Raw genomic sequence first — 22,288 nt, 5'->3', positions numbered from 1 at the left:
ACAGAATAAACATTTGTTGAACAGAATAAACATTTCACTAGTTTGTTAGGAAATTTTATAAATTAGCTTGTGATTAAGTTGGGTTAAAAATATTAGTAAATTGCAGTTTAAAAGTTCATTTCTTATTACCCTACTAGCATATTCTGTTGTTTTTTTTCCAGCATGTTAGAAACTGTCTCTTGTTCATTCTAGCCTAATATCTCATTCTTAAGTAAGAGAGTATCTTACTTAAAAAGCTGCATGCATAATTGGAAAGATTTATTGACACTAGTTTTAATGATATGCATGCTAAGAGAAATTTTTTTCTTGTTTTTCTAAGGCTGTTTGGGCTCTTGGTAATATTGCTGGTGACAATGCAGAATGCAGAGATTTTGTTTTGAATTGTGAAATACTTCCACCTCTTTTAGAGTAAGTAAGTTTATCACAATTGAATTAATACTGATTTCAGAAAAGAAAACTATATTCTCCACTATATTTCTGCATAGACAATATGCTCTTTAGAGATGCTTTTAAATTTGGCTTATGTTTAGTCATACCTGAAGTAGTTGGAAAGTGGATGAAACAAGGAGACATTTTAAAATTGCTTTGTATTTGCTCTTTTATGTTCTGTTAAGTCATACTTAACAGAAGTTATTTCTTACTTGATGCTTACTGCTTAAAAAAGAATGCAGATTTGCATTTCATAATCAGTCATTTTGAAATGTGTTCTCTGGAAAGCATCTCTTAAACTTTCAATTTGAGATTTTTCTGGCCTGATTATGTGGTTTGTAGATTTGTTTCTCCTTTTTACTTTTGATTCTCTGTTACTAAGTCGTTTTATGATTTGTTAATATCTCAAGAAGGTAATGGCCTTTGGAATAATAGGTACTTCCTAGGTCCAATCCCGTTAAGTGTCCTTAGGAGCTTTTAATCATGACTAAGGAAACCAAACTAAAAAATAAATCTCTAATAGAGAACAAACAAGTACCCAGCTATTTATTGCTAGTTACAAAAAATAAAAGTCAGAAAAGGATGAGCTTAGAAAGCTAGAAAGTTTCAAAGTTTAATTATGTATTGTGGTTTTAGAAAGCTTCATTAAAAAAATTGGATTAAGTGATAAAAGGAAGTTATGTCAGGTTTATTACCAGATGCTTTTACTTTAGGTGAGCAAAAAGGAAAAGATTGTTCTTAGCTTAAATAAGATTTAGGCATTTTCTATAGCTCATATTGAAATTCAGATTAAGCTAAGTAATGCTTAAGTATAAAACGTTATTAATGTATGGTTTTATCAATTCTGGTTGAGTAAATTTTAATTTGTATTATTATTATTCATCTGATTCTCAGTAGAGGTAAACGTTTTGCTACTATAGACTTTGTATGCTTATAGAATCTTTTGGTTTAATTCAGCTTTAATTTATAATATAGCATACCTGGACAAGGAGAGAATTTGCCCCTTCTCATGATAACCCTGTCAATAAAGAAAAAGAATAGTGTAGAACAGGAGTCTGCAAACTGTGGCCCTCAGGCCAAATCCTGCCTGCTGCCTGCTTCTGTAAATAAAATTTTATTGAGACACAGCCACACTTCACTTCTTTAGTATCTATGGCTGTTTTTGCACTGCAACAGAAGAGCTGAGTAGTTGTGGCAGATTTGAGTACTTGCAACACAGACTGAAGGCCTGCAAAGTCTAAGATATTTAGTGAAAAAGTTTGCCAACCTCTGGTATAATATAACTATTTTATTTTTAAATGAGTTTTTAGACAGACTCAAGCCTCTCCATAGAGAAACATTTAAAACAGAGATTTTGTGTGTATACATAAGATATACATAACATGAAATTTACTATTTAGTCATTTTTAAGTGTACCATTCATTGGTATTAAACACATTCACAATTATGTGCAACCATCACCATTCTGTAGTTCCACACCTTTTTCAATATCCCAAACAAAGCCAGTCATACCCCATTTTACCCTCACCCCAGAAACACAGTAATTGGCTTTCTTTCTCTTTGGATTTGCCTGTTTTGTGTATTTCATCTGAATGGAAGCAGATACTATGTAACTTTTTTGTGTCAGGCTTTTTGCACTTAGCATGTTTTCAAGGTTCATCTATGTTGTAGCATGTATCAGTGTTCATTACTTTTTATAGCTGAATAATATTCCATTATGTGGGGTAATACCACATTTTGTTTATTCATTCATTGATGGGCATTTGGGTCGTTTCCACCTGTTGGCTATTGTAAATACTGCTGCTGTGAGCATTTGTGTACAAGTTTTTGTTTGTATACCAGTTCTCAGTTCTTTGGGGTATATATTTAGGAAAAGAATTATGGGGTCATATTAGAATTACTCTATATTTAACTTATTGAAACACCACCTACCTGTTCCCATAGTGGCTGTGCCATTTTAATTCCCACCAGCAATGTATAAGGGTTCCGATTTTGCTACATCTTCACCACATTATTATTTTCCATTTTTAAATATTTTAGCTCTCCTAGTGGGTATGAAGTGGTATCTCTTGTCTTGATTTGCATTTTCCTAATGACTAATGATGTTGAATATATTTTCATTTGCTTACTGACCATTCATATAACTTCTTTGGAGAAATGTTAATTCAAGTTCTTTACCCATTTTTAAACTGGATTGTTGGTCTTTATCGTTGTTGAGTTCTAAGTTCTTTATATTATGAATAGACCTATATCAGTGTATAATTTGCAAGTATTTTCCCCCATTCTCTGTGTGGTCTTTTCATTCTCTTGATAATATCCTTTGATTCAAAAAAGATTTTAGTTTTGATGAAGTTCATTTTATCTGATTTTTCTTTTCATACTTATGTTTTTTGTATTGTAGCTAAGAAACCATTGCCAAATCCAAGGTCATGGAGAATTACTCCTGTGTTTTCTTTTAAGAGTGTTATAGTGTTGGGCCGTAAGTTTAGGTCTTTGGTCCATTTTAAGTTAATTCATGTCTATGGTGTGAGGTGAGGGTCCAGCTTCTTTCTCTTACATGGGGATATCCAGTTTTCTCACACCATATTCTCTTTCTCCCTTAAATGTACTTGGCATCCGTGTCAAAAATCATTAGGCCCTAAATGTGTGGGTTCATTTCTGGGCTCTTAATTCTATTCCATTGGTCTATATTTCTGTCCTTATGTCAGTATCATACTGTTTTGATTACTGTGGCTTGGTAGTAAGTTTTGAAATTGGGAAATGTGAGACCTCCAACTTTGTTCTTTTTTTTTTTTTTTAAGATTGTTTTAATTATTTGGGCCCCCTTGCAATTCCATAAGGATTTGAGGAGAAGTTGTATTCCCCAGGTGAAGCTGGCTGACTGAAAGAGAAGAAATTCTCTTTGGCTACTGAAATCCTCAGTTCTCACTTTGAGGCCTCCATCTGATTGGATGGGAGATGCCCTCATTGCTGAAGGCAATCTCCTGTGTTGATTGTAGATGTAATAAGCTGTAGATGCAATCAGCTGACTAATGATATAAATCTATCTGTGAAATACTTTCACAGTAACTATTAGTCTAGTGCTTGCCTGACCAAAACAGCTGGATACTATAGCTTAACCACTTTGATACATGAAATTAGCCATTGTAAGGTCATTGGGATTTTCATAGAGATTGTGCTCAATCTATAGGTCACTTTGGAGAGTATTGCCTTCTTAACTATATTCAGTCTTCCATTCCATGGACATGGGGTATCTTTTCATTTATTTAGGTCTTTTTTAGTTTCTTCCACAACATTTTGTAGTTTTCAGTGTACAAGTCTTACGCTGGTTAAATTTACTCTTAAATATTTTAGTCTTTCTGATGCTATTACAAATGGAATTTTCTTATTTTTCTTTTTCAGCTTGTTCTGTTACAACTGATTTTTCTGTGTTGAGCTTATATCTTTGTCATTATGTCATCTGCAAATGGGGATAACTTTGCTTTGTCCTTTCCAATTAGGATGTCTTTTTAATTCTTTTTCTTGCCTGTAGGCTCTTGCTAGAACTTCCAGTACAGTGTTGAATAGCAGTGATGAAAGTGGGCATCCTTGTCTTGTTCCTGATATTACTGGCAGGAATTTCAGTCTTTCTGATGTTAGTTGTGGATATTTCAAAAATGCTTTTATCATGTTGAGGGAGTTCCCTTCTAAGTTTCCTGAGTGATTTTATCTTGAGAGGATAGGGTGCTGCATTTCCTCATACCTTTTCTGTGTCAATTGAGATGAATGTGGTATTTTCCTTACCTTCTATTAATGTGGTGTGTTACCTTGATTGATTTTCTTATGTTGAACCACCCTTGCATTCCTGGGATAAATTGCTCTTGATCATGTTGTTTAATCCTTCTACTTTGATGTTGGATTCAGTTTTCTAGTTTTTAATTCAGAATTTTTCATGTTTATTCATAAAAGATATTGGTCTGTACTTTCCTTTTCTTGTGATGTCTTTATCTGGTTTTGATATCAGGGTGATGTTGATCACATAGAATAAGGTAATGTTGATCACATAGAATATTTTGGAGAAGTTTAAGAGCGATTGGTCTTAATTCTTTAAATGTTTGGTAGAATTTCACCAGTGAAGCCATATGGTTTTGGCCTTTTCTTTGTTGGTAGGTTTTTATTTCTGATTCAGTCTCTTTGAACTATTCAGATTTTCTTTTTTTCTTGAGTCAGTTTTAGTAATATGTGAGTTCCTTGAAATTTGTCCATTTCATGTAGGTTATCTAATTTGTTGACTTATAATTATTTGAAGTATTTTCTTATAATCCTTTTTATTTCTTTAAAGTCAGAAGTAATGTCCCCACTTTCATTTCTCATTTCAGTAATTTGAGTCTTTTTTATTCTTTCTTTGTTAGTCTAGCTAAAGGTTTGTTGATTTTGTTCATTCTTTTCAAAGAACACTTTTTGTCTTTGTTGATTTTCTTTATTGTTTTTCTATTTTTTATTTTGTTTATCTTCTCTCTAATTCTTATTATTTCCGTCCTACTGCTTGCTTGGGTTGATTTGCTCTTCTTTCACTAGTTCCTTAAAGTGTAAAGTTTACAGCTATAAATTTCACTCTGAGCACTGCTTTTGCTAGATCCCGTAACTTTGAATATGTTCTATTTTTGTTTTCATTCATCTCGAAGTATTTTCCTTATGATCTCTTCTTTAACCCATTGGGTCTTTTTTTTAATTTTATTTTATTTTTTACTTTTTTATTTTGAAATGAATTCAAAGTTATAGGAACAGTTGCAAAAACAATACTAACCCCATACAAAGAATTCATCATACCCTGACCCCCCTCCCCTGACAGCTCAATCCACCAACTTTAACATACTGTTACATCGCTATTTCTTTCCCTCCCTATCATCCATCATCTATTGCTCTGTCTTCTGAACATATGAGAGCTAGCTGCACACATCCTTGAACATACACTATAATTCACGTATACACTTCCCATGAACAAGAACATTCTTTTATGCAATCCTATTAAGCGCAGCTATGAAGTACAAAAGATTCAACAATGATACAAAGCTTACATTCTATATTTCCTTTTCCTTATGTCTCAAGCTGTGTCCCTTTGAGCCACCTGCCCTCTATCCTCCAATCCCATCCAAGTTCATCCTTGGCATTCAATCGTCATCTATTCAGACTTTTTTTTTTTTTCAGTTGTGGAAACATACACACAGCCTAAATCTTCCCCTTCCACCCCCTCCCTAGACTTCCATTAGTGGGATTAATCACATTCAGACTGTTGTAATGCTCTTTCCCACCATCCATTACTAGAAATTTCCCTTCACCTCAAACAGCAACCCTACACTCATTTCTTAACTCCCCATTGCCCCTTCCCCCATTTCTCTTAACCCAAACTCTACATTTCATCTCCATGGTTATATTCTCTGACAATTTCTTTGTGTTTGCTGTGGGGGATAAAACTAACCTCTTAAATCCATATCAATCTTGTTTTTCTTTGATACCACCTTCACTTCAATAGGACACATAAACTATGTTCCTATACTCCTCCATTCCCCCACCTTTATATAGTTGTCTAAAATTACATATTTTACACTTGAGTTCAAAACCACTGATTTGTCATTAGAGTTCATGTGATTTATATCATCTAGGAAGTAAATAGTGGAGTTACAGTTCAAAAATTATTGACTTCTATTTGTATTCCATTGTGGTTGGAGAATGTGCTTTGAGTATATTCAGTTTCTTTTTTTTTTTTAAATTTCTTGAGGCTTGTTTTATGTCCCAGCCTATGGTCCCTTCTGGAGAAAGATCCGTGATCACTAGAGAAAAATGAGTGTCCTGGTGATTTGGGATGTAAGGTACTACATATGTCTGTTAAAATTCTCTATATCTCTTTCTCCTTTCTTTGTTTCTCTGTTGGTAGGGCTCCCCTGAGAATCTGAAGTAGTGCAGGTCTTTTATTGGCAAAGTCTCTCAGCATTTGTTTGTCTGTGAAAAATTTAAGCTCTCCTTCGAATTTGAAGGAGAGTTTTGCTGGATAAAGTATTCTTGGTTGGAAGTTTTTCTCTCTCAGAATTTTAAATATGTCATGCCACTGCCTTCTCACCTCCATGGTGGCTGCTGAGTAGTCACAACTTAGTCTTATGTTGTTTCCTTTGTATGTGGTGAATTGCTTTTATCTTGCTGCTTTCAGAACTTGCTCCTTCTCTTCAATATTTGAGAGTCTGATCAGAATATGTCTTGGAGTGGGTTTATTTGGATTTATTCTATTTGGAGTTCACTAGACATTTATGCTTTGTGTATTTATATTGTGTAGAAGGTTTGGGAAGTTTTCCCCAACAATTTCTTTAAATACTCTTTCTAGACCTTTACCCTTCTTTTCCCCTTCTGGGACACCAATGAGTCTTAAGTTTGGATGTTTTATTTTATCTATCGTATCCCTGAGATCCATTTTGATTTTTTCAATTTTTTTTCTCCATTCTTTCTTTTGTTCTTTCATTTTCTGTTCTGTGGACTTCTAGGACACTGAGATGTTGTTCAACTTCCTCTAATCTTGTATTGTGAATATCCAGAGTCTTTTTAAATTGGCCAACAGTTTCTTTTATTTCCATGAGATCTTCTATTTTTTTTATTTACTCTTGCAATGTCTTCTTTATGCTCGTCTAGGGTCTTCTTTACTTCACTTATATCCTGGGCCATGGTCTTCTTGATGTCCTTTAAATCCTTTGCCATGTTTTCGTTCCTCGATTGTAGTTCTTTGATTAATTTTGCTAAGTACTGTGTTTCTTCCGATATTTTGATTTGGGAGTTTGGAGTTGGATTCTCCATCTCGTCTATTTTTATATATGCATTAAGATTTTCTGTTGTTTTTGGTCTCTTGGCATTTGCTTTGCTTGATAGGGTTCTTTCAAGTTGTAAAAAAAAAGTTACCGATCTAATTTTTCAGAAACACAGTTTGTTGGCATACACTTTAACTAACCAGCAGCTGGCGTCTGCGAGTCAGCTGTATGCCTCCAGTCAGTTCTCCCCAACTCTGTGTCTGTGGTGTGTGGGTGTATTAGTTAGGGTTCTCCTTGGAAACAGAATCAATGAGAGATGTCTCTTATTATCAAATTGTAAAAGTGACTCACGCAACTGCGGGAGCGCACGAGTCCAAATTCTGCAGAGCCGTCAACAAGCTGTCAACTCCAAGGAAGATGTCCGACGAACTCCTCGGGAAACGAACCGACAACTTTGACGAACTCCTCAGGAAACGAACCGGCAACTTTGAAGAAGAACTCAGGAAACGAACCGACAACTTTGACGAACTCCTCAGGAAACGAACCGGCAACTTCAACGAGCTCCCCAGGAAAAGCTTCACTGAGCAGCTGAAGAAGAAGTGAAGGTTCTCTAACCGTCCGGCTTATAAGCCTCCAACTGATCACCCGGACCAAATCCAGCCAATTGCATTCTCTCACTGTGGAAGCACGCCCCTTGATGAGTCATCAGTCAGCTGCAGTCAATTGACTGATGATCCGACAAACCAACCAGCCTCAAATAGCCTCACAGGAATCGTCAGGCCAGTGCCCGCTTGACCAGACAGCTAGGCCACCTAGCCAAGTTGACACATGAACCCAACCATCACAGTCCACCCCTTGTCAACTTGGCAGTCGTACACATCACCTAAAACCATATCTTCAAAATGAACGTTACAGCTTATGCCATATGATAAGGGGATAAGACAGAGAAGAAAGCAAAAATATTTTCTTCACAGACAAATACAAACATAATCATCACAAAACGAGGAGGAAATATTCATATCATCATAGTCCTCGTTTCTGTAACTGGTCACGTGGCCGTAGTTCATATTTATCACGACCCATTCCATGTTCCCTTTACCCTCAGCAAGCACTTCAACTGGCCATGGTTCTTTGCCTGGTGGGGTGACCCAGACCTTCATTCCTGAAGTTTCTTGGCCATTGGTAGTCCTGCCTGGATTGGGTTGTTGCAGTTTTCCATTGACTTGAATCACGGGGCATGGTAGTACTAAGAGACGCCCCAGGGGATCTCCTGTATGCCAGGAAAACTCTTCTTTACTTCCATTGTGTAGTTGCAGTGCTATTTCCCCTTGATAGTCAGGATCAATCACCCCAGCCAGTACAGTAATCCCCTTACTTGCCTGTTGATTCAGAGGCATAAGAAGCCCAAAGTGGCCAGGTGGCAGCCTTAACTTCCAGTTCAATGGGATTATTGTTGTGTTTCCTGGTGGAAGCACTCTTCCTTTTGGAACCAAGACCTGTAGACCAGCAGAGCTTAAACTTGCAGAGACAGGAAGCAAAAATTTCCCTAGTGGATCACTAGGAGTGATAGTGAGTGGTGCTATTCCTGTTTCCACCCCTTGATTCCTGGACCCATGAATCCTGGCTATGGGAGAAACAGCACCATAGAGTGGACGCTGATTCAGAGCATACACAGCCTCCTGGAGAACACTGCCCCAGCCCTGCAAGGTATTGCCACCTAGTTGGCACCGTAATTGAGTCTTCAATAGGCCATTCCACCGTTCTATCAACCCAGCTGCTTCTGGATGATGGGGAACATGGTAAGACCACAGAATTCCATGAGCATGTGCCCATCCACTCACTTCATTTGCTGTGAAGTGGGTTCCTTGGTCTGAAGCAATGCTGTGTGGAATACCATGACGGTGGATGAGGCATTCTGTAAGTCCACGTATTGTAGTTTTGGCAGAAGCATGTCGTGCAGGGAAGGCAAACCCATATCCGGAGTATGTGTCTATTCCAGTAAGAACAAATCACTGCCATTTCCATGATGGAAGTGGTCCGATGTAATCAACCTGCCACCAGGTAGCAGGCTGATCACCCCGAGGAATGGTGCCATATCGGGGACTGAGTGTGGGTCTGTGCTGCTGGCAAATTGGACACTCAGCAGTGGCTGTGGCCAGGTCAGCCTTGGTGAGTGGAAGTCCATGTTGCTGAGCCCATGCATAACCTCCATCCCTACCACCATGACCACTTTGTTCATGAGCCCTTTGGGCAATGACAGGAGTTGCTGGGGAAAGAGGCTGATTGGTATGCACCAAACGGGTCATTTTATCCACTTGGTTATTAAAACCTTCTTCTGCTGAAGTCACCCTCTGGTGAGCATTCACATGGGACACAAATATCTTCATGTTGTTTGCCCACTCAGAAAGGTCTATCCACATACCCCTTCCCCAGACTTCTTTGTCACCAGTCTTCCAATCATGTTCCTTCCAAGTCCCTGACCATCCAGCCAAACCATTAGCAACAGCCCAGGAATCAGTATACAGACGCACCTCTGGCCAGTTCTCCTTCCAAGCAAAGTGAACAACCAGGTGCACTGCTGAAGTTCTGCCCACTGGGAGGATTTCCCCTCACCACTGTCCTTCAGGGATATCCCAGAAAGGGGCTGCAGTGCTACAGCTGTCCACTTTCGGGTGGTACCTGCATATCGTGCAGAACCATCTGTAAACCAGGCCCGAGTCTTGTCTTCCTCAGTCAACTGACTGTAAGGAACTCCCCAAGATGCCATAGCTGTGGGCTGGGCAAGAGAAGGTAAGGTGGAAGGAGTGGGGGCCATGGGCATTTGGGCCACTTCCTCATGTAACTTACTTGTACCTTCAGAACCTGCTCGAGCTCTATCTCGTATATACCATTTCCATTTTATGATGGAGTGCTGCTGTGCACGCCCAACTTTATGGCTTGGTGGGTCAGATAACACCCAGCTCATGATAGGTAACTCAGGTCTCATGGTAACTTGGTGGCCCATGGTTAAGCGTTCTGTCTCTACTAAGGCCCAGTAGCAGGCCAACAGTTGTTTCTCAAATGGAGAGTAGTTATCTGCAGAGGATGGTAAAGCTTTACTCCAAAATCCTAAGGGCCTGCGTTGTGATTCTCCTATAGGAGCCTGCCAAAGGCTCCAGACAGCATCTCTATTTGCCACTGACACTTCCAGCACCATTGGATCAGCTGGATCATATGGTCCAAGCGGCAGAGCAGCTTGCACAGCAGCTTGGACCTGTTGCAGAGCCTCATCTTGCTCCGGTCCCCACTCAAAACTAGAAGCTTTTCTAGTCACTCGGTAAATGGGCCGGAGTAGCACACCTAAATGAGGAATATGTTGTCTCCAAAACCCAAAGAGGCCAACTAAACGTTGTGCCTCTTTTTTGGTTGTAGGAGGGGCCAGATGCAGCAGCTTATCCTTCACCTTAGAAGGAATATCTCGACAGGCCCCACACCACTGGACACCTAGAAATTTTACTGAGGTGGAAGGGCCTTGTATTTTTGTTGGATTTATCTCCCATCCTCTGCCACGCAAATACCTTACCAACAAATCTAGAGTAGTTGCTACTTCTTGCTCACTAGGTCCAATCAACATGATATCATCAATATAATGGACCAGTGTGATGTCTTGTGGGAGGGAGAAATGATCAAGATCCCTGCGGACAATATTATGACGTAGGGCTGGAGAGTTGATATAACCCTGAGGTAGCATGGTGAATGTAAACTGCTGGCCTTGCCAGCTAAATGCAAACTGTTTCTGGTGGTCCTTGCTGACAGCAATTGAGAAAAAAGCATTTGCCAGATCAATAGCTGCATACCAGGTACCAGGGGATGTGTTGATTTGCTCAAGCAATGATACCACATCTGGGACAGCAGCTGCAATTGGAGTCACCACCTGGTTAAGCTTACGATAATCCACAGTCATCCTCCAAGACCCATCTGTTTTCTGCACAGGCCAAATAGGAGAGTTGAATGGGGATGTGGTGGGAATCACCACCCCTGCATCCTTCAGGTCCTTAAGAGTGGCATTAATCTCTGCAATCCCTCCAGGAATCCGGTATTGCTTCTGGTTTCACTACTTTGCTAGGCAGAGGCAGCTCTAGTGGCTTCCACTTGGCCTTTCCCACCATAATAGCCCTCACTCCAGGAGTCAGGGAACCAATGTGAGGATTCTGCCAGTTGCTGAGTATGTCTATTCCAATTATGCATTCCGGCACTGGGGAAATAACCACAGAATGGGTCCAGGGACCCACTGGACCCACTGTGAGACGGACCTGGGCTAAAACTCCATCAATCATCTGACGTCCATAAGCCCCAACTCTGACTGGTGGACCAGAGTGACGTTTTGGGTCTCCGGGAATTAATGTCACTTCTGACCCAGTGTCTAATAATCCACGAAATATCTGATCATTTCCTTTTCCCCAATGCACAGTCACCCTGGTAAAAGGCCGTAGGTCCCCCTGGGGAAGGCTGGGAGGAAGATTAACAGTGTAAATTTTTGGCAGTGTGACAGGGTCCTTCTCCAAGGGTACCCGGCCTTCCCTTCATTCAAGAGGCTCTGGATCTGTAAACTGTCTCAAGTCTGGGAATTGATTAAGGGGCTGTGACTCTCTGTTTTTTGTAATGCAAGGGAGATTTTTGTTCACGTGGCCTAGAATTCTTCTGCTTATATAGTTCAAACAAGAATTTAGTCGATTGCCCATCTATTTTACTACTTGGTACTCCATGATCCACTAGCCAACGCCATAAGTCTCTGCGAGTCATATTATTTTGATTGCTGCTTTGAGCCTGTTTTCCATTATGGTAGCCCTGTCCACCTTGTCTGTGGCGATTAACTGCAGCCACTTGGCTTCTGCTGACTCGGGACCCGATTATCCCCATTGTGTTTAAGGATTCCAGTTCAGTGACAGCAGTTCCTACAGTAATATCTGACCTACAGAGAAGGGTGACTACAGAGCTCTTCAGGGATGATGGAGCTAGTTTCACAAATTTATTCCTTACAGTCCTGGTAAAAGGTGTGTCCTCTGGATATTCCAGGGCTGTGTGAGCAGGTTTTCCATGATAAATCCACTCTAACATTCCAATCTCTCTAAGCCTTTGAATCCCCTCCTCCACATTATACCAGGGCAGTTCTGGCATTTCAACTTCTGGTAATGCCGGCCACCTTTTGATCCATGTTTCAGCCAGCCACCCAAACAAACTGTTAACACCCTTTCTAACCCCTCGAGCTACAACATTGAATGCAGAATCTCTGCTTAGTGGGCCCATATCAGTAAATTCAGCCTGATCCAACCTTATATTCCTTCCACAATTATCCCACACTCTCAATATCCATTCCCACACATATTCCCCTGGTTTCTGTCTGTATAAGTTGGAAAACTCATACAGTTCTTTTGGAGTATAGTGTACTTCCTCATGGGTCACACTTTGTACCTCACCCTTTGGGGCTTGTTGGGACTTGAGCCTAGTTATAGGTCTTGAAGCAAAAACTGGTGGTGGGGGTGGGTCATGAAAAGAGTTAGAATTATCTCTCAAGCCATTCACCTCAGGGCACTCTGTTGCATTTTCATCTCTTAAAACAGGATTAGTCTCTCCAGACGAAAGAGTGAGGGCTGCTTCCTCAGGGGAGGTGATTACAAGATTAGCAGGCATTGAAGGGTCAATCTCCTTAGGTGGGAGTTGCGTGGCAGGCTCCTTAGGGCAGACTGGAGGCAGAGAAGCTGTTTCCCCAGGACAGCCCTCTACAGGTAAATCTAACAATGACCCAGCAGAATCCAGGGTTCCAATGTCCTCACTGTCATTATTATCAATCCATATGTCTCCATCCCAAGTTTCTGGGTCCCATTCTTTTCCAATCAATGCCTTTACTTTAACAGCAGACACCCTGAGAGGTTGAGATTTTAGTTTACGCTGTAAATGTGCTACTCGCACAATAAGAGACTGCGTCTGATTTTCAGAAACCTCCAGTCTGCGGGCACAGGAAATAAGATTTTCTTTCAGGGCACAGATGGAACTCTTTACATCTGTCATACGGCATTCAAGTTTTGAAATTGAAGCCTTTAGCTCATCCCTTTCTCTTACAACTGTATCCAAAGTATCTGAGAGCAGCCAGCCAACATCATTATACTTCTTAATACTGCAAAACTCTGTGAAAGTGTCGAAAACGCTGTCACCCAGAGCCTCGCTTCGTACTAGAGCACAATTAGGAGAATCAAATGGTGCTATTTTGCGTATTTCCTTTGCCAACTCCTGCCATGGACTCTTAGTACCCTCTTGATTATTGGAAGTAGAGTCATTAGTGCCTCTGAATCTAATCAGAGTAGAAAACAAGTTGTAAAAGCCCATTTTAAGATTCCGTTTCTCAAGAACACTAGATATGAAAGAAATTTTGAAATAAGCAATGATAGAGATTTTTAAAACTATAGCTTTCAAAATATTAATGAAGTTTATTTCTTATTTAGATTATGGCATTGAAGATCAGTAATTTTGGAGAGCTATTTGGAATACATTGCAAAATCTATGAAAGTATTTATAATATTTGACTCAATAGTTCTACTTTCTGGGAATCGCTCCCAAGGAAATAATCTAAATAGTGAAAAACTATAATCATTAAGATGCTCCTTGCATTGTTTATGATAGGATAAAAAATAAGAAAAATAAAACACAAACAAAATGGGCTTCACTAAGGGAATAACTAAGAGGATTAAAAGCACAATCACTGATAGCAGGCTGTGTGTTATGGGACTTCTGCTTCCAGTCATGATAGGATAACAGGGACTAGACTTACTCTCCCTTGACAAAAAATTAGAAAACTGGCTAAAACATATGAAATCACTGTTTTCAGACACTGGGCATCAGGCATATAGGAGTGTGATCAATGAGAAAAGGGAAATAAATGAGATATGCCCTTTGATCATCCCATCTTTCATCTTGGAGGCATAGCCTAGATAATGGTGCAAGAAGGAGAAGCCATGGCAGATCACAGCGGTCTTGCTGAGTTGAGGAGACAAGCCTCTGTTGCAACAAAGGTAATGATTGCAACAACAAAACCTAAACCCAGCTCAATTCCTGACTACACTAACTAAAACCCCACTCTTGGTAGCAAGTTGTATTAGTTAGGGTTCTCCTTGGAAACAGAATCAATGAGAGATGTCTCTTATTATCAAATTGTAAAAGTGACTCACGCAACTGCGGGAGCGCACGAGTCCAAATTCTGCAGAGCCGTCAACAAGCTGTCAACTCCAAGGAAGACGTCCGATGAACTCCTCGGGAAACGAACCAACAACTTTGACGAACTCCTCAGGAAACGAACCGGCAACTTTGAAGAACTCCTCAGGAAACGAACCGACAACTTTGACGAACTGCTCAGGAAACGAACCGGCAACTTCGACGAGCTCCCCAGGAAAAGCTTCACTGAGCAGCTGAAGAAGAAGTGAAGGTTCTCTAACCGTCCGGCTTATAAGCCTCCAACTGATCACCCGGACCAAATCCAGCCAATTGCATTCTCTCACTGTGGAAGCACGCCCCTTGATGAGTCATCAGTCAGCTGCAGTCAGTTGACTGATGATCCGACAAACCAACCAGCCTCAAATAGCCTCACAGGAATCGTCAGCTTGACCAGACAGCTAGGCCACCTAGCCAAGTTGACACATGAACCCAACCATCACAGTGGGGAAATGATTCTTGTGGGGTTCAGTTGGAGAACTCAGTTTGGGTGTGTTGCTGGAGCACCCTGAATGTGGGGTGTGTGTATGGGTGGCCAGGGAGGAAGGGCAGTTTTAATATTCAAATCCCCCAGGTTCCCGGAGATTCAAGGCCTCCGCAAGGGTCTAAGCCTCCATTTCAGTTTTGCCCCAGATTTTCTGTCACTGACCCACATACCACTGGCATTGACATAGCGTCCCTCGGTTTTCCAAGCAGGCCTCCCTTCTCAGCTGTGATCTTCCTGGACCTCTGCTGAGGCAAGGCTGTGCATGTCGTCCCTCAAGCTAAGCCCCGGGCCACCCACCGGGCCATGCAGGAATGCTGTCTGCCTGATGCAAAGATTAGCCTATAATTCTTGACTGGTGTAATTTCTGAATGAAAGGCAGGCAGTAAAGCTGGGCCCCACCCCTTTCCTCTTTAGAGAAGATGGATGCCTTAGGGGGAGGTTATTAGCATTTCAGTGGTCCCTCTCTGCCTGTGCCACACCCTTGTCTGGGTCACAGAACTGGGAATTCAAAATGGCCGAGGGTTTCTCCACTGAGTTGAAAAAGGAACAGAGCTAGTCTAAGGAGACCCTCCAGCTTTCCAAGTTTAGTCGTCATCCAAAGCCTCTATCTACTTGTTGGGGAGTCGCACCTCGTAGTGAGCAGTTCACACTCGCTAATTAAAACCCCAGTTGGAGCTCAGCTGAGCTATATTCGCTCACTGGGAGAAAGCTTCTCTCTGGCACCACGAGGCTTTGTAATTTGGGCTATGGGGGAGGGGTCTCTCAATTTGGATCCGCAGTTCTTACTTACAGATTTTGTGCTGTAATCTCAGGCATTACTCCCAATTCAGGTTGCTGTATGATGATTGGACATTCACATCTGTCCTCTGCAGTTATTCTGGATTATTTACTAGTTGTTTCTGGGTTTTTTTTTCAGTTGTTCCAGGGGGACTACTTAACTTCCACTCCTCCCTGCCGCCGTCTTAGATCTCCCCCATTGGGTCTTTTTGTGTGTGTGACCTACATATGATCTGTCCAGGAGAATGCTATGTACCTTTGAGACATCTCTGCTGTTAGATGTATATATATTTATAATTGTTATAATCTCTTGATGGATTGACTTGTGTCAATACGTAGTGTCCTTTATTGTCTCCCGTAGCAATTTCGACTTAAGATCTATTTTGTCTGATATTACTATGGCCATCCTAGCCCTCTTTTGGTTACTCCTTGCATGGAATGTCTTTTTTTGTTCTCTCACTTTCAGCCTAATTGTGTCATTGGATCTAAAATGAGTTTCTTGTAAATGGCATGTCGATGGGTCATTTTTTTTACATCAATCCTGCCAATCTGCCTTTTAATTGAAGAGTTTACTCCAGGTACATTCACTGTAACTATTAATAAGGAAGGAGTTATTTCTGCCAGTTTGTATGTTATCTGTATGTGGTAAATGTTATCTGTATGTAACTATTAATAAGGAAGGAGTTATTTCTGCCATTTTGTATGTTATCTGTTTGTGGTAAATGTTATCTGTATGTGGTAAATGTTATTTGGTTGTGGAATAAATACTTTATTTGTGGCTATAAAATTAAAGATAGTCAGTATGCTTACTAAAGTGTCTTTCAAGGCTGACACTACACGTCACTCAAGAGATGCAGTCCTGGCCAGGGCATTTCCACAATCAAGACCACCTCAACACTGATGTAACTTTCCAAAACCTTAAAATAAGGCTTACCCTTACAGGATCAGCTTGAATGCCCTTTATTGGGGATGGGGGGGCACCTGGTACTGACCCAGATAGGAGAGTGGAGAGATTCCTCCAAATCTTGAGATTTGGTTCCAGGTGGACACTGTCCCAGTCAGTCGGTTGCACACCTTCCTGAATGTAAGGTGCCCATAACACTAGCATGCCCCCACTGTTACTCTTGTGAGAGTACTGCTTTATTAAACCTGCTTAGCATCATATGGTGCCTGAGACTCATCTCTGAGGTGACTGACCAAAGGGTAGACATTGCCTTGGGACGATATACCCCGAATACCACACTTGTCCTCAGTTCCTCCATTATTGCCTTGTTTTGCATTAACTTGATTTTTGAAATTCACTGTTTGATTTCTTTCTCATTTCTCTAGATGTTTTGTTTTTTGTTAGTGGTTACTGTAGAGAGTACAATTAATATCTGAAACCTAGTGTATATTAATACCAACTTATCTTCAATATTGTACAAAAAACTCTGTCCCTGTATATCTCCCTTGCTATTTATGTTATTATAGGCACAAATTATATCTTTATTTATATGTGTCTCTTAACCTAAATTTACAATTATTATTTTATGTTTTTGTCCTTTAAACCATATAGGAAAGAAAGAGGAATTACAAACCAAAAATGAAGTAATACTGGCTTCTATGTTTACCTGTGTAGTTATCTTTACCAGTGTTCTTTATTTATTTGTGTGACTTCTATTTATTGTCTGTTGTCTTTTCAGCCTGAAGGACTGACTCCCTTCAGCATTTCTTGTGGGGCAGGTCTATATGACTTGATTCTACAAGCTTTTGTTCACTTTAGAATCTCTTAATTTCTCTTTATTTTTGAAGGATTGCTTTGTTAAATATAGAATTCTTTGTTGCCAGGTTTTTTTTCTTTCAGTATCTTAAATTTTTTGGCCCACTGCCTCTGACTTCCATGTTTTCTGATGAGTAAACAAAAGTAATCTGATACTTTAAATCCATTCCCCATGATAACCCTTTAATTTGAACATGTTTAAGAATTTTTTTTTTTAAGAATCCATTCAGATCATAGATATAACATAACAAATAAACTGTAATGTGTTTATTTTTGTTTTCAAAAAGTAATGAATTTCAAAGACACTCTTCCTCTTCTCACAGGTCAGTTTGAACACCCAACAAAATATATTGATGAGTACTTTTATGTTATGATAGAAAATAGCTAAACAAGTAAAATGAATGTCATATGACAGTTCCTTTTTTCTTTTTCTTGGCAGGTTATTAACAAATTCAAACAGACTTACAACAACAAGAAATGCTGTATGGGCCCTCTCAAATTTATGTAGAGGTAAAAACCCTCCTCCAAACTTCAGTAAGGTATGAGTAAAATACATAAATTAAGAAATCTGCCTCTACAGACTTTTAAGGCTTTTTAAAATAGATTCGTACAGCTGGAAGGGAATTTACGTGTTCTTTATTTTAGTGATTCTTTTCTTTTTTGACTGGGCAATATTTACAAATACACAAAAATTAAAAGGTATGCAATGAAGAGGTTTCCTTTCTACCTATATCTTGCCCTCCTATGCCCCATTGAATTCCTCTCCCCTGAGGCAACCACTGTCACTAGATATTAATGTATCTTGGAGTTGACTTGAGACATCTTTTAGTCTAGCTCTTTTATTTTACCAGAAATTGAAGCTTCCCCAAAAGATTAAGGTAATTCATCCAGATCCGCTGTTAATTGTAAAATTGGAAAAGCAACTAGTCCACAGTAGTTTATGTTTCCTGTGATACCTTTAATCTGTTAGAATCTCTTTTTCCCCATGTATTAATATTGTGCTTCTAGTAGGATAGATTATGAATAAATTCCATATCAAGTTCTAATGTCTTATTTGTGTTACCAATAATAAGCTATTAAAAAGATAGAACATGGGTAAATATTTAGGAGACCATTCTATTTCTTTCAAATTCTGTGTCTTTGTGAATTAAAGGAGAACAATGAATATAGCTCAAAATTTTGTGAAGATTTAATAATAAAAATTCTGGGGGCAAAAAAGAATATCTCTAATTCAGAAAAGAGTATGCATGAATTAGTATGCCTTCTCATTTATACTTCAACTATTCCAGTTTTAAGTATTCATGATTTAACCACATTTCATCTGACTGCAAGCATGACTTAAGTCTCATTGTGGACCATTGATCTTTTACCATTCCTCAGTAGCATGTTGTGGGTTTAAGCATAGTTCATGAAAGTCTTGCATAACCTTCCATGCTTGTTCTTTGTATTTATTGACAAATACACAATATGACTAAGAAGCTGATTTAAAGTATCATTTTAAACAGCGATTTGATTAAAAGATACACATCTTAGAGAAAAAAGTTTTGAGTAAGCTATGCTGCACAGCCCCTCAAGGCAAAAAGTTATATAGTAAAAGTATTATGTGTGATTTGCAGTTTAATAATAGAAGGGAAAGGAATGAGTATTTGGACTGGGTATAACACAAGCAAAAGAAATATCATGGTTGTGTCATGCACCTCAATAAAGACATGTTGTTAATCTTAATTCACACCCCTGTGGCAGGAACCCATTTGTAAATAAGATCTTATGAAGATGTTATCATTAATTAAGGTGTGGCTAGATTGAATCTGGGCAGGTCTTAATTCCTGTATCTGGGGGCCTTGTAAAGAAAGGAAATTCGGATGCGGTCAGTCAGAGAAGCAAGAAGACCAGAAGATGTAGAAGCTAGAAGTCAGGAAAAGCACAGGAGACCAAGGAGATTACCTTGCAATGGGGAATTGCCATAACAAGAATGTTACCTATTTCAGGAAGAAAGCAAGACCTGCCCAATACCTTGATGTTGGATTTCTAGCCTCTGAAACCGTCAGATAATAAATTCAGGTTTTTTTTAAGCCAACCTATTATGTGGTATTTGTCATAACAGCCCTGGGAAACTAAGACAAATACTTACAAACTGCACAAGTACCCTTTCAAGATCCTTTTTAAAAATATGAATATTTTATGAAAAAATTTATAGTTTGTCAATAATTGTTATAGTGAATTGAAGGGAAAGAAAAATTTATAATTAATATGTCTGAGGAGATAACAAGGGTCAATTCGTCTGATGATGGCAAGTCTTTCACCTGCCATTTATATTTTTAGCTTTACATATATAGGATTTCCTTGCTAATTTGTATTCATGACTTTAGTGATCACAGTAATTTCTTTATGTCTCCTAAAAATGGTATGAGGTACCTGCATTTTCATTGATCTTTTACTAAGTAAACCTTGGGTTATTGCATTGCTCTTTTCTTTAAATTTGTTTTCTTAAAATTTATTCCTTTTGAGAATTTGGGTTTTTGTCCCTCTCCCAGACCTTTTAAAATATAGGGCATGTATATCCATTTACATATGAATGTATATTGGGATATTAATTTTATGATAGTGATGGTAAAGTATAGCTAGTTTAAAATGCCATGTTAGATATTTTCTTTTTTTTTTTTTTCAGCTTAGTAGCAGTATTGGATTCTTTTAAAAAAAATTTACATTTTGAGATCTTTTTGTTTTAACTACATTTCATGTTTTTTAAGAGTTCTTTAGCCATAAGCAAACAGTAAAGATATTTTTTTAATTTGTAATAACAACCACTTTATATAAATTATTTACTTATTTTTAAATGGTTTCCTTATATAGTTAATAATACTTTTTTGAAATTTGTGTAATATGTTTTTCCTGAAAAATTTGCTTATTTGAAAGATACTGAATTTTATAAAAATTAAAATTATGAAACCTCTTTCTAAGCTTACTGTTTAAAGTTGTTACCCTTATGAAACATCTCGGTGGAACATAAAAGACTTTGAAGAGTTCCATAGACCTTGGGAAATGATGTAGTAATCTCAATTTCAGACTAATTAACTTTTAGAATATTGGCCAATAGTCATTATTTGACAGCTGGCTGAAAAAGAATTATCAATTAAGAGGCTGTTTCTGTCTCTTCTCTTCTCATATCTCTAACTTCCTTTTTCCTCATCAATACTCTAAGCTTAAAACTTTGTTTACAACTTCATGGAGAAAATTGAAACAATCAGAAGAAAACGGGAAGTATAGGAGGTATTACCCTAGAGTATTTATTAACTAAAAAGGAGATGAGGGGAGGTGTTTTTACTGTGGAGAATTCTAGTGGACACCATCCACCTTAACCAAATCATCAAACTTAACATTACTAATAAAAGGTAAAAGTATTATGTGCCTTCACATGTGACGGACGTACAAAGAACATGTCCTGAACTCCTGCCAGAATGTTTAACCTGAATCTAATCATGATAAAACAATAAGACAAATCCAAATTGAGAGATGATCTACAAAATGGCCTGAACTCTAAAAATGTCAGTCTTATGAGAGACCACAAATAGGCTGGGGAACCGTTAAAGATTGAAAGACACCATAGTCACTACACACCAGTTAGAATGGCTAAATCCAAAATTGATAACTCTAACAAGATGCAGAGCAACTAAAACTCATAAATTGCTGATGGGAATGTAAAATGGTACATTTTGTAAGCTGTTAGGCAGTTTCTTGCTATATGACTTAGCAATCTTGTGGTTTGGAATTTACTCAAGGGATATGTAATAGTAAGTCTTCGAAAACACCTATACCCAAATGTTTATGGCAGCTATATTCAAAATCACTCAAAACCAGAAACAGCACAAATGAACATCGCATGGTGAATGGATAGATAATGATGCATTCATATAATGAAATACAACTCAACAATAAAAAGGAGCAAATTACTGATACATGCAACAATCTGGATGAATCTCAAAAGCATTGAGCTAAATGAAATAAGTTGCACATGAACGGCTGCATATTGTTTGATTCCATTTTTCTCATATTTTGGAAGAGACAAAACTGGAGGAACAGAAATCAGATCTGTGATTACTAATGGTTGGAAAAAGAAATTGATTACAGTGGGACATAAGGGAACTTTCTGGGATGATATAAATATTCTGATCTTGATTGGGTGGTGGTTATACCGGTGCAGATATTTGCCAAAATTCTTAACAAAATTATGTACCTAAAAAGAGTGAATTTTACTAGATGTAACTTATAGCTCAGTAAACCTTAATTTTTTTTAAAGCCATTAAAAAGACATAGCGAATAAATTGATGTGTAATCCTTGATTAGAACATGGATCAAAGAAAAGTTTTAAAAGAACAGTGATAAAGGACACTATTAGGATAGTTTTAAAAATTTGAATTTGTCGTTACCTTAGATAATGTTACTGTATTAATGTTAAATTTCTTAAGTGTGATCATTGTATTATGGTAGAAGAATGTAGAAGAATGTCCTTTGTTTTCTCTTGGGAGATATATTGCTCAAGTATTTGGGGTGAGATATGATGCCTGCAATGGGTTCCCAAATGGTCCAGTAAAAAATGTGTGTGTATGTGTGTGTGAATCAGAGAGAGCAGATGTGGTGAGTGTTCATTTTACTATTTTTGCACATTTTCTATAGGTTTGAAATTTTTCAAAATACAGTGTTGAGGAAGGAAGTATACCACGTCACCATCTATTCCTTGGGTTATTGCAATAGCCTCCTAATTAATTTCCTTGCTTCTCCTTTTGTACACCTGTCATTTTCTACTCCAAGACAGTAGCCAGAATG

The 22,288-nt window shown here is 38.6% G+C and overlaps 1 protein-coding gene across 4 annotated transcripts in view; it reads left to right on the top strand.

Annotated features, from left to right (window-relative positions):
• Positions 1 to 22,288, top strand: part of KPNA5 (karyopherin subunit alpha 5) — a 94,688-nt gene that overhangs the window by 43,604 nt on the left and 28,796 nt on the right. For all 4 annotated transcript variants that reach the window (XM_037843655.1, XM_037843653.1, XM_037843651.1 and 1 more), the window contains 2 exons: positions 320 to 408; positions 17,904 to 18,003. In XM_037843655.1, coding sequence (XP_037699583.1) covers positions 320 to 408; positions 17,904 to 18,003 — 189 coding nt within the window. The remainder of the gene's footprint in view (positions 1 to 319; positions 409 to 17,903; positions 18,004 to 22,288) is intronic.

Source organism: Choloepus didactylus, chromosome 7 (assembly GCF_015220235.1).
Source record: "Choloepus didactylus isolate mChoDid1 chromosome 7, mChoDid1.pri, whole genome shotgun sequence".
In the NCBI taxonomy this organism is placed as follows: Eukaryota; Metazoa; Chordata; class Mammalia; order Pilosa; family Megalonychidae; genus Choloepus; species Choloepus didactylus.
This window is presented reverse-complemented; position numbering and strand designations above follow the sequence as displayed.